The sequence below is a fragment of the Liolophura sinensis genome, chromosome 1, assembly GCF_032854445.1.
Source record: "Liolophura sinensis isolate JHLJ2023 chromosome 1, CUHK_Ljap_v2, whole genome shotgun sequence".
NCBI classification, from domain to species: domain Eukaryota; kingdom Metazoa; phylum Mollusca; class Polyplacophora; order Chitonida; family Chitonidae; genus Liolophura; species Liolophura sinensis.
The window spans coordinates 5684316-5696277 of record NC_088295.1 but is presented as its reverse complement, the minus strand read 5'-3'; the positions used below and the strand labels follow the sequence as shown (position 1 = coordinate 5696277).

Below are 11962 nucleotides of genomic sequence, written 5' to 3'. Positions count from 1 at the left end.
TTTGTGATTTGCCATTAAATGTAGAAGTTTCAGTCATAGAGCTGTGTTTGACAAACCGGCATAGAATGTTAAATTTGCCTCTTTGGCTGAGATGGTTTAAGAGCTGGCATACTAGTGGTGCGTCAAAGAGGTTGCATGTTCAAACCAAGCTCTCGCTGTTCATCTGAGGTCAGTGGTTTCCTCGGGACACTATGGTTACATCCATCTATAAGCCTGACCATCGTCATATAAGTGAAAAATTATTGAGAATGGCATTGAACATCAACCAACCAATTGATCAAACAAACATTTGCCCCTAACCAGTGAGGTCAAAGTTTATGTTGCTGGACATGCAGGGTGCTCCAGTTTGGTTTCTCAGTTTCCTCCACTCCACTGACATTTTATACATCTCATTAAAGCTGAATCTGATGTGGCAATAAACAACAATTATGTATTCATAAATGTTGGATTACATAAAGTGAAATGTAGACTGGTAAGTATATATAACAGGGAAATTTAGGAATGCTTTCATGTAGGCATGAAAGTTAGTTTGTCAATACAGGGATGCATACAGGTAAATATGGGGATGTGTATGCATACATGTACAAGTAGACTGGTAAATCTAGGAATGTGTGTACATGGAGACTGGTAAATCTAGGAATATATGTACATGTAGAATGGTAAATCTAGGAATGTGTCTACATGTAGAATGGTAAATCTAGGAATGTGTGTACATGGAGACTGGTAAATCTAGGAATATATGTACATGTAGGATGGTAAATCTAGGAATGTGTGTACATGGAGACTGGTAAATCTAGGAATGTGTGTACATGTAGACTGGTAAATCTAGGAATGCGTGTATATGGAGACTGGAAAATTTAGGAATGTTTGTACATGGAGACTGGTAAATCTAGGAATGTGTGTACATGTAGACTGGTAAATCTAGGAATGTGTGTATATGGAGACTGGAAAATTTAGGAATGTTTGTACATGTAGACTGATAAACCTAGGAATGTGTGTGTACATGTAGACTGGTAAATCTGAGAATGTGTATACATGTAGATTGGTAAATCTGAGAATGTGTGTACATGTACATTGGTAAATCTTGAAATGTGTGCATGTAGACTGGAAATGTCTGATAAATCTGGGGATGTGTAGACCTACACGTACATATATATATACTGGATATATCTGGTAAATCTGGGAATGTTGACATGTAGACTGGAGATGTGTACATGAGGACTGGTACCAATGTGGTCTCTGTGAGTTCAAGTCCAGCTCATGCTGGCTTCCTCTCCGGCTGTAAGTGGGAAGGTCTGCCAGCAACTTGTGGATGGTCGTGGGTTTCCCCTGGGCTGTGCCCGGTTTTCATCCACCATAATGCTGGCTGCCATCGTATAAGTGAAATATTCTTGAGTACAGCGTAAAACACCAATCAAATAAATAAATAAATAAAATGAGGACTGCTAAATCTGGGGATGTCTGTGCCTACATGTAGATTGGAAATATAGAGTAAACCTAAGGATGTGCAAATGCAGACTGGTAAATCTGGGAATGTACGCATGTAGATTGGTAAATTTGGGGATGTGCACATGAAGACTGGTAAATCTGGAGATGTGCGCATGTAGACTGGTAAATCTGGGGATGTGTACATGTAGACTGGTAAATCTGAGGATGTGTGCATGTAGACAGGCAAATCTGGGGATGTGTGCATGTAGACTGGTAAATCTGGGGATGTCTGCATGTAGACTGGTAAATTTGGGGATGTGCACATGAAGACTGGTAAATCTGAGGATGTGTACATGAAGACTGGTAAATCTGTTGACGTGTAGGCCTACATGTAGATTGGAAATGTAAACCTGGGGATGTACATGCATACAAGCTATCATCATCTTCTAGCCCTGTGCTACATGTACACAACCTATCATCATCTTCTAACACTGTGCTACATGTACACAAGCTATCATCATCTTCTAACCCTTAGCGCTACATGTACATGTATACAAGATGTGATCATCCTTTAACCCTGTGCTACATGTACATGCTTACAAGCTGTCATCATCTTCTAACTCTGTGCTACATGTACATGCTTACAAGCTGTCATCATCATTTAACCCTGCGCTACATGTACATGCTTACAAGCTATCATCCTCCTCTAACCCTGTGCTACATGTACATGTATACAAGTTATCATCCTCCTCTAACCCTGTGCTACATGTACATGCTTACAAGCTGTCATCATCTTCTAACTCTGTGCTACATGTACATGCTTACAAGCTGTCATCATCATTTAACCCTGTGCTACATGTACATGCTTACAAGCTATCATCATCATTTAACCCTGTGCTACATGTACATGTATACAAGTTATCATCCTCCTCTAACCCTGTGCTACATGTACATGCATACAAGCTATCATCATCCTCTAACCCTGTGCTACATGTACATGTACACAAGCTATCATCATCCTCTAACCTTGTGCTACATGTACATGCTCACAAGCTATCATCATCTTCTAACCATTAGTGCTACATGTACATGTATATAAGCTATCCTCTAACCCTGTGCTACATGTACATACTCTATCATCATCCTGTAACACTGTGCTACATGTACATGCATACAAGCTATCACCATCTTTTAACCCTGTGTTACATGTACATATATACAAGCTATCATCATCCTCTAACCCTGTGCTACATGTACATGCATACAAGCTATCATCATCATCTAACCCTGTGCTAATGTACGTGTATATAAGCTATCATCATCCTCTAACACTGTGCTACATGTACATGCATACAAGCTATCATCACCATCTAACCCTGTGCTAATGTACGTGTATATAAGCTATCATCATCCTCTAACACTGTGCTACATGTACATGCATACAAGCTATCATCATCCTCTAACACAGGGCGACATGTACATGTATACAAGCTATCATCATCCTCTAACACTGTGCTACATGTACATGCATACAAGCTATCATCATCCTCTAAAACTGTGCTACATGTACATGTATACAAGCTATCATCCTCCTCTAACCCTGTGCTACATGTACATGTATACAAGTTATCATCATCCTCTAACACTGCGCTACATGTACATGTATACAAGCTATCATCCTCCTCTAACCCTGTGCTACATGTACATGTATACAAGCTATCATCATCCTCTAACCCTGTGCTACATGTACATGCATGCAAGCTATCATCATCCTCTAACCCTGTGCTACATGTACATGCATACAAACTACCATCATTTTCTAACCCTGTGCTACATGTATATACATACAAGCTATCATCATTTTCTAACCCTGTGCTACATGTACATGCATACAAGCTATCATCATCATCTAACCCTGTGCTACATTTACCTGTATACAAGCTATCCTCATTCTCTAACCCTGTGCTACATGTACATGCATACAAGCTATCATCATTTTCTAACCCTGTGCTACATGTATATGCATGCAAGCTATCATCATTTTCTAACCCTGTTCTACATGTACATGCATACAAGCTATCATCATTTTCTAACCCTGTGCTACATGTACATGCATACAAGCTATCATCATCCTCTAACCCTGTGCTACATGTACATGTATACAAGCTATCATCATCCTCTAACCCTGTGCTACATGTACATGCATACAAGCTATCATCATCCTCTAACCCTGGGCTACATGTACATGCTTACAAGCTATCATCATCCTTTAACCCTTAGTGCTATATTTACATGTATACAAGCTATCATCATCCTCTAACCCTGGGCTACATGTACATGCTTACAAGCTATCATCATCCTTTAACCCTTAGTGCTATATTTACATGTATACAAGCTATCATCATCCTCTAACACTGCACTACATGTACATGTATACAAGCTATCATCATCTAACCCTGTGCTACATGTACATGTATATAAGCTATCATCATCCTCTAACACTGGGCTACATGTACATGTATACAAGCTATCATCATCCTCTAACCCTGTGCTACATGTACATGTATATAAGCTATCATCATCCTCTAACCCTGATAAAGGGAATAGTGCAACGACTGATTGACCTATATAAGCATAATGGCTCGGGCTACGTGGCTTACTTGCCTTCGGTAAGTCGTCTCAGTGAAGCAGCACTAGATAAAAGAGCGGTGGAAATCCTGCAACAAGGAGGTACATTACATACACCCTAAGGATTCCTTCATTGTCATATGATTGAAAAATTGTTGAGCACGACATTAAACCCCAAGCACTCACTCGCACTCACTCCTCTAACCCTGTGCTACATGTACATGTATATAAGCTATCATTCTCCTCCAGCAGTGTTGTACATGTTCATCAACCTGACACACTGTTTATAATCAGTAATACACAGATGTAGATGTTTAGTTTATGGTGAATCCAGTTATGTCTGACCCACACGTGAACCTATGTGCAGATGTGGCACTTGTAGTAAAACAAGTGGGATATTCCTGACCAGTGTTTAAAAACATCAATGCTTGCTTAGGATACATTCAAGTTAACAAAATTTATTACATTTCATCAGTAACATAAATAATTCTCACATCACAAAACAGACCAGATATTGTCCTACACACCTGTACACAGAATATTACACATACCTGAGGAGTGACAACTGGGGAAAGTATTACCTGATCAAGTTTCTACTGAGCCATGCATGTGTTGTAATGGTGTTTTACCACCAGGGATAGTAGAGATAATCAACAACACCTGAGCTGGTACAGAGATAAAGTAAGATCTCAGATTCTGTTGCTGTCATGTACATACATATCTGTCCCAGCTGGTCACAGTTTAATACCAGGCGTGTCCACAGAAATAAAATACATGTATATGACTTGAATGTTCTGTATTACGCAAGTTACTCACGGTATGTATTTTCCTTTGTCTTACAACTGTTATGAGCATGTTTTTATGTTGCAATTGGGATTTTTTCCACTCATGGGTTTAAAAAATTTGGCATATCAAGCTGTCTGCAGTGGTTAATTTCACGTTGCCACTGCCCTGTGTTCACCATCTTTTGTTTCTTACTTCCCACCCCACTGCTCCCATCTCTGACCTCCCCATTGTGTTTGAACACATGGTGCTGGCTGGCTGCTCTATCAGGCAGTTGGAGTGGGGGGGGGGGGGGGGGGGGGTCTTTGTGGTTCACTTGGTTATCACGCTAGTGCAGCATAATGACCCAGGAGCCTCTTACCAATGCGGTCGCTCTGAGTTCAAGCCCAGCTCATGCTGGCTTCCTCTCCAGCCATATGTGGGGAGGTCTTGCAGCAACCTGCGGATGGTCGTGGGTATATAAGTGAAATATTCTTGAGTACAGCGTAAAACACCAATCAAATAAATATCAGGCAGTCTGTTGCCTGATATTTCATGTTGCCACTGCCTTGTGTTCCCCATTCTTGGATTGTACCTCCCCACCCCCTTCCTCCCTATCTCTTAGCTCCCCATCGGGTTTGTACAGATGATGTGCTGGCTGGCTGCTCTATCAGCCAGTCTGCAGAGACTTCATGTTGCCACCGCCTTGCATTCCTCATTTTGTGCATGTAACCTGCCATACTCCTCCTCTCCATCTCTTAGCTCCCCATCGGGTTTGAACACATGGTGTTGCCTGGCTGTTCGCAGCATCTTCAGGTCCTGACTGTACTGCTGCTCCCGCAGTAACTGTTTCTTTTGCTCCTCTAGCTCTAGTCGGTGACTGTGCAGAGCCCGTGTGGTGCGGATCAGGTTCATTAACTCTCTCCTTAGCTCTCTGTTCTCAGCCTTTATTCTCTCAGAGTGATCCGTCAAACATTTAGTGGCCTCCTGAAACAAAAATGCAAACACACTGTTCATATTCAGTCACTGTGTAAAAAATCAGTTAATTAATCATACTGTGTAACAGTTCATTTTGCTGAGCCACTAACTGAACATATCAGATGAGGTCAGTCACTGTGACAATCAGTTGGTCATATTGAGCTGAGCCACTGACATGTCACATGAGGTCAGTCTCTGTGTAACAATCAGCTGGTCATATTGAATGAGTGAGTGCTTTGGGTGAAACATACTCCTTAACAATTTTTCAGTCATATGATGACAAAGGAATCCGTAAAGTCCATGTAATGTGCCTCCTTGCTGCAGGACGGTTTTCCACCACTCTTTTATCTTGTGCTGCTTTACTGGGATGGCTTAACAAAGGTAAGTAAGCCGCCCCGCCAGAGCCATTATACTGATACTGGTCAACCAGTCGTTGCACTATCCCCTTCATGCCAAGCAAAAAGTTACAACTTCCTCTTTTAAAGGTCTTAGGTGTGACTCAGCCAAGGATTGACCCTGGATCTACTGCTCCCGAAGTGAACGCTCTACCAACTGTGCTATCAGGGCCGGTACTGGTCATATTGAGCCCAGCCACTGACATGTCACATGAGGCCAGTCACTGTTTAACAATCTGCTGGTCCATGTTGAGCTCAGCCATTGACATGTCACATGAGATCAATCACTGTTTAACAATCTGCTGGTCCATGTTGAGCTCAGCCATGGACATGTCACATGAGGTCAGTCACTGTTTAACAATCTGCTGGTTCATGTTGAGCTCAGCCATTGACATGTCACATGAGGTCAGTCACTGTTTAACAATCTGCTGGTCCATGTCGAGCTCAGCCATTGACATGTCACATGAGGTTAGTCACTGTTTAACAATCTGCTGGTCCATGTCGAGCTCAGCCATTGACATGTCACATGAGGTCAGTCACTGTTTAACAATCTGCTGGTCCATGTTGAGCTCAGCCATTGACATGTCACATGAGGTCAGTCACTGTAACAATCAGTTGGTCATATTGAGCTCAGCCACTAACTGAACATATCAGATCAGGTCAGTCAATGTGCAACAATCAGTTGGTCATACTGAGCCGAGCCACTGACACACCAGATGTGGCCATTCACTGTGTAACAATCAGTCAGTCATATTGACTTCAGCCACTGACATGTCAGATAAGGTCAGTCACTGTGCAACAATCAGTTGGGCATATTGAGCTGAGCCACTGATATGTCACATGAGGTCAGTCTCTGTGTAACAATCAGTCGGTCATATTGAGGTCAGCTACTGACATGCCAGATGAGGCCAGTCACTGTGCAACAGTCAGTTGGGCATATTGAGCTCAGTCACAAACTGAACATATCGGATGAGTTCAGTCATGTGTAACACTCAGTTCGTCATATTGAGGTCAGCCACTGACACACCAGATGAGGCCAGTCACAATCAGTTGGTGATATTGTCACATATCACATGAGGTCAGTCACTGTGGCATAATGAGTTGGTCATATTGAGCTCAGCCACTGATATATCACATGAGGTCAGTCACTGTGGCACAATGAGTTGGTCATATTGAGCTCAGCCACTGATATGTCACATGATGACGGTCACTGTGTAATAATTAGTTGGTCATATTGAGCTCAGCCACTGAGCTGCCAGATGAGGCCACTCACTGTTGGTCATATTGTACTCAGCCAATAACATAACAGATGAGGTCAGTCCGTGTCCAACAATCATTTGGTAACATTGAGCTGAGTCAATGACATGTAAGATGAGGTCAGTCACAGTGTAATAATCAATTTAAGTTGTGCTGAACTGGATTAGCGTTATTCCAAAATATACATGAAGATTACATTAGCCATAGTCTTTGTTCTACTTTTAAATCCCTCTGCCTTAATGTCATCTTTCCCCCAGAGATCCCACACATTCAGTTATTCCAGATTTTGTACTATTTACACACCAGTACTGCCAAATGCCATACCTTATTGGCAGCTTTTTCCAGAGTCTGTATTTTACTGTCTGAGTCGAGCTGGTAAGACTTCTTCTCTGTGATGAACTTGGTTTTCAGATGCTGGATAGTGTTGGAATGTTCAGCCCTCACATGTTTTACTTCCTTCTCTAGTTCCTTGATCTTATTCTGCTGCTCAGTTTGAAGATTCTTACAGAAAAAATACATCATAGTTCATTGCAATATGGGCTACATCAACATGTATATACTGTATTTGCATATACAGCCAACTGTCTCTCAGTTTTCGTTGTTGTTGTGGGATTTTTTTGTTTGTTTTTCTTTTTTTTTTTGGTTTTTTAATTTGGTAGCTGTGGTTGAAAACTTTTCTTATGCCTAGATGTAATAAGCCCTTTGGGGTTTCTGCTCCCGCCAGAGTGCTATAAGTTGTATTATGTTGACAAACTGATGTATCCGTACATATGTAATTATGTGTGTGTGTATATACTTGTTTGTATTAGCCTTGATTAAGAAAAGCCATTATTATATAGGCCTACTTATGCTGTGCACATTACGATAATATTTAAGATGTATTTGTATGCATATACGTACATGTACATACATATGGCTGTGCCTGTGTGTTTGCGGCTGTGTATGTATATGTATGTATATGTATGTGTGTATGTGTGTGTATATATATTTATATATAACCATGCGGATACAAGAGGTTTAGGTACAGAGAGGTATTGAGATGTTCTTCCTTTTCTACTTTCTTTCTGGTGAATAAATCAAATCAAATCAAATTCCTAAGTCTTCCATAATTACAGTTCAACACACAAATCCACGTTTTTCACGTTAGTGCTTTTCATTTAAACTCATCACGATATTTAAAGGGAACAAATCAAAATGGGTACATGTACACTGCATACCTTATACTCCTGTAGGTTGTTTATCTCTTGCTGTGTTTTTTCTAAAAGATGTTGCTTCTCCAACATCAGTCTCTTCAACTCTAAAAACAAATAATATAATTTAAAGCATCTCTCTGCTTTTGAAATTTTAAAACCCAGAAAATATACTAGCTGGTCTCACACTTTGACAGCCTCAGCATAGTTTATACTTAAAGGAAAGTAAATGTACAAGCACATTTTTGATGTGTTAGTTGTGCTGGTGGGGAATTTATCATGATGCTGGTAAATGAACTACCGCATGTGTATAAATGATATCCATCCATATATAACAGAATACAGGGTATTGAGTTGGATGTATTTTGTCCAATGTAAAATTAATTAGAAATTTCTGCTTATTCTAGGCAGCTATTTCACAAAGCATAATTTGTAAGCTAATTAAATTTGACGGTAACTACCATATGGCAACATACACATATGTTTTTAACATGGACCATCATGGTAGATATATAATCAAATTTAAGTCTGTAACTTCTTTTTACAATTTAGTTCAGGCTCTTTAAATACTGTATACATGTACTGACTGTTTACAGCACTGGTACTCAAAAGTTCATCCAAATCAATTACTGGCTTTTTTACCCTCTTTTCTCTCAGCAAACTCTTCCTCCATGGCCTGTTTTTGGTATTCCAGATTTTTGATTTGCTGCTTGTTGTGATCACTCAGTGTTATGATAGTTGTCTGGCGTTTACTGGTTTTCTTCTCCATGTAGCTCATGTATTCATGCTACAAAAATACATGTGCCATGTACATATAAACTGACTTTCTTAACTACGATGTACATGTACCTATATGTGACATCGGAACCCCTACTAAAGGAGTTCTTATAACCATTCACATCAATTCAGAACAGAATAGCTTTGTTACTGACTGAAATACTTAATGTATCTTTGTGAGGTCAGTATGGAATTTTTTAATTATCTGGATTAGCATATTTATATCCCACATAAAAGTATGACCTGAGGAGTACAAATGCCTTATTAAAATCTTGAAAAAATAATACTTACACTTTCCACGCGAACTTTATGAGCTTCCTGTTGTAGAAAATCATTCTCTTTTCGTCTGAACAGAAAAGTTAAGACTATGCCTCTTACAAAATAAAAAAAGCAATAAAAAAAGAAAGAAAATGATGCTTCTTGAATATTCAGTAAAGATGACTGATCATTTAAAATTTTTTTACAAATACACCTATATGTTAAATATGCAAGTCTTATGATAACAAATCGAATATTGCAATTTCTCTGAACAGTTTATTTGCAATTTGTTGATGACTGCTTTTAAAGAGCATCTATATGAAGTGTACATGTATTACACAGTACATGGACACATATAGGCAAACACTTTGCACATCTAGTGCCAGAAAGGATACAGTTCTTCAACTTTGGCTTTTGCTGCCTCAAGGTCCTCAGTGACTTGGTCAAGTCTAAAGCATATGGTAAAATTGGACAATAAAACAATTAAATAACAATTAAAGCACAAGACACAGAATATATACTGTTCATACAATTGTTATTCAGGTCAACCAAATGTAAAGTAAAAATGTGTATGCAATGATTAGGATTTATCAGTTGAAATGTCTACTTTGAAAGGCCAGTTCATTATAATCATTCCTACAGCCACTGACATTTTTTTTTTTTTTTTTTATTCTCAATACAAACAAAGACAAAGACATTAAACTTCAAAAAGGGGCTTGTGATGGCTCAGGACAGTTCAAACACTTGATCAGTTAGGCTGAATGTTCGAATGCAGCTCTGGCTTGCTCTGGTTACAGCTTTATTTAATTTATTTATTACTCAAGAATATTTCACTTATACGATGACAAGTTTAAGTCAGGAGGTTTGTGGCACTTTGCTTTCCACCACCCATAAACCTGATTTCTGTCATATACATGCAATGGTAAGTGAATTATTCATGAGCACTGCCGAGTTAAACACCAACTCACACTTATAAATACTTAACTTCATAAAAATAGGTACAAATATCTAGGTTTTCCATTTGGTCATTAAGTCCTACCAAAGAGATATACGTACTATATGAATACGAGGGCTAGAAACAGTCATTCACATTGCTGTTACCATCTTTTTCACACAATGCATGTTATAATATGTTATGTTTTTCAGTTGAATGACAGTGGCCATGTACACGTATATTGATAAATGGTAGTGGAGTGCTTGGTAAGCTATATGCCTTTAAGTGGGCCACATGTATCTGGCCAGTGCAGTAGCAGTGCAGTTATGGGGTGTTGTGGCCACATCATCTGTGATTCTCGACTGTCCTTGGCTGATCAGATGGGTTAAAATGTTGACATACACTTGTTAGAGCTACAGGCCATGCCCACAAGGGGTATATGACACTTAAACCCTGTGAAGTAATTCAGTTGTGCGGGCTGACATCATTTCTCTGTGACACTAAATTTATACCGGCCTGCACAGATGAATTACTGTGCACACTGACATCATTTTTCTTTGTGGCACTGCATTTCATGGCGAGTTATTGTGACGTCACACAACTATACCAGCACTGTCTGCAATCGACATAACTAGCATGATTTTTCTCAACTCAGCTTTACATATGTAGCCTACGCGAGACTGGCTTTCCATTTGATAAACATCATAGGGACAAAATCATTATCCGCCTGTTGAGAAGGGTTTACCCAGGGTTTAAATTCCCATGTACCCTTCTCAACACGCAGACAACTTGCTGTTTGCCCTTGTTCATACCACCAGTACCATATCCTGTGAGTGATTTAGATACTTTTTATGGAAACAGATAATTTGAAGCTGAAAATATAGCTGTGAATTCCAACTTGAATGCTCATAAACTTTATAACAAATACACATACATGCACCACATGTACACACCACTATATGCACATAAAAAAAATAAATAAATAAAAAAAGAACTTTTTTGTTTTCAGAGACATAACCAGAATAAGTGTCAATATATGACTCCGAGTCAAGATTTGAACTTACTCTTGTTGAAGGAGGATTTCTTTATCTGTTGGTTCTGAGGCATCTTGGTTGGCTTGGCTTGGAGGCTGCGTTAGCTGATTTTTTTGCCTTTACTTTTATCCTTTTTTTTTGGGTGGCATGTTGAATGAAAGGATGTAGCACTCTGAATCGGACCGTCAACGTTATCGTATAATAGGCTTGTGGCGTCGTCTTGTTGTTATCGTTACTGCAAAGCCATACCCTGTTCACAGTTTCGCATGAACCTAAGATATGTCAGAAAAAATTACCGTGTAAATTTTATGTAAATGTAAA

The 11962-nt window shown here is 39.5% G+C and overlaps 1 protein-coding gene across 1 annotated transcript; it reads right to left on the bottom strand.

Annotated features, from left to right (window-relative positions):
* Positions 1 to 5460: 5460 nt before the first annotated feature.
* On the bottom strand, positions 5461 to 11849 carry LOC135461292 (coiled-coil domain-containing protein 166-like). Its single transcript, XM_064738309.1, has 7 exons — positions 11672 to 11849; positions 10069 to 10122; positions 9707 to 9761; positions 9281 to 9425; positions 8666 to 8745; positions 7773 to 7949; positions 5461 to 5805 (listed from the first exon to the last, which is right to left on the bottom strand). The coding sequence occupies exons 4-7, from the start codon at positions 9414 to 9416 to the stop codon at positions 5509 to 5511; spliced, it is 690 nt and encodes a 229-aa protein (XP_064594379.1). The 5' UTR covers positions 9417 to 9425; positions 9707 to 9761; positions 10069 to 10122; positions 11672 to 11849; the 3' UTR covers positions 5461 to 5508.
* Positions 11850 to 11962: the final 113 nt, after the last annotated feature.

What these genes read in the sequence shown, in the direction of transcription:
- LOC135461292 (XM_064738309.1), bottom strand. Translation starts at nt 9,416, where the DNA reads ATGAGCTACATGGAGAAGAAAACCAGTAAACGCCAGACAACTATCATA. An exon ending in GTTTGCTGAGAGAAAAGAGG is followed by an intron (nt 8,746 to 9,280) that starts GTAAAAAAGCCA and finishes ATTTGTTTTTAG; the next exon opens with AGTTGAAGAGACTGATGTTG. An exon ending in TGGAAAAAGCTGCCAATAAG is followed by an intron (nt 5,806 to 7,772) that starts GTATGGCATTTG and finishes TTTTTGTTTCAG; the next exon opens with GAGGCCACTAAATGTTTGAC.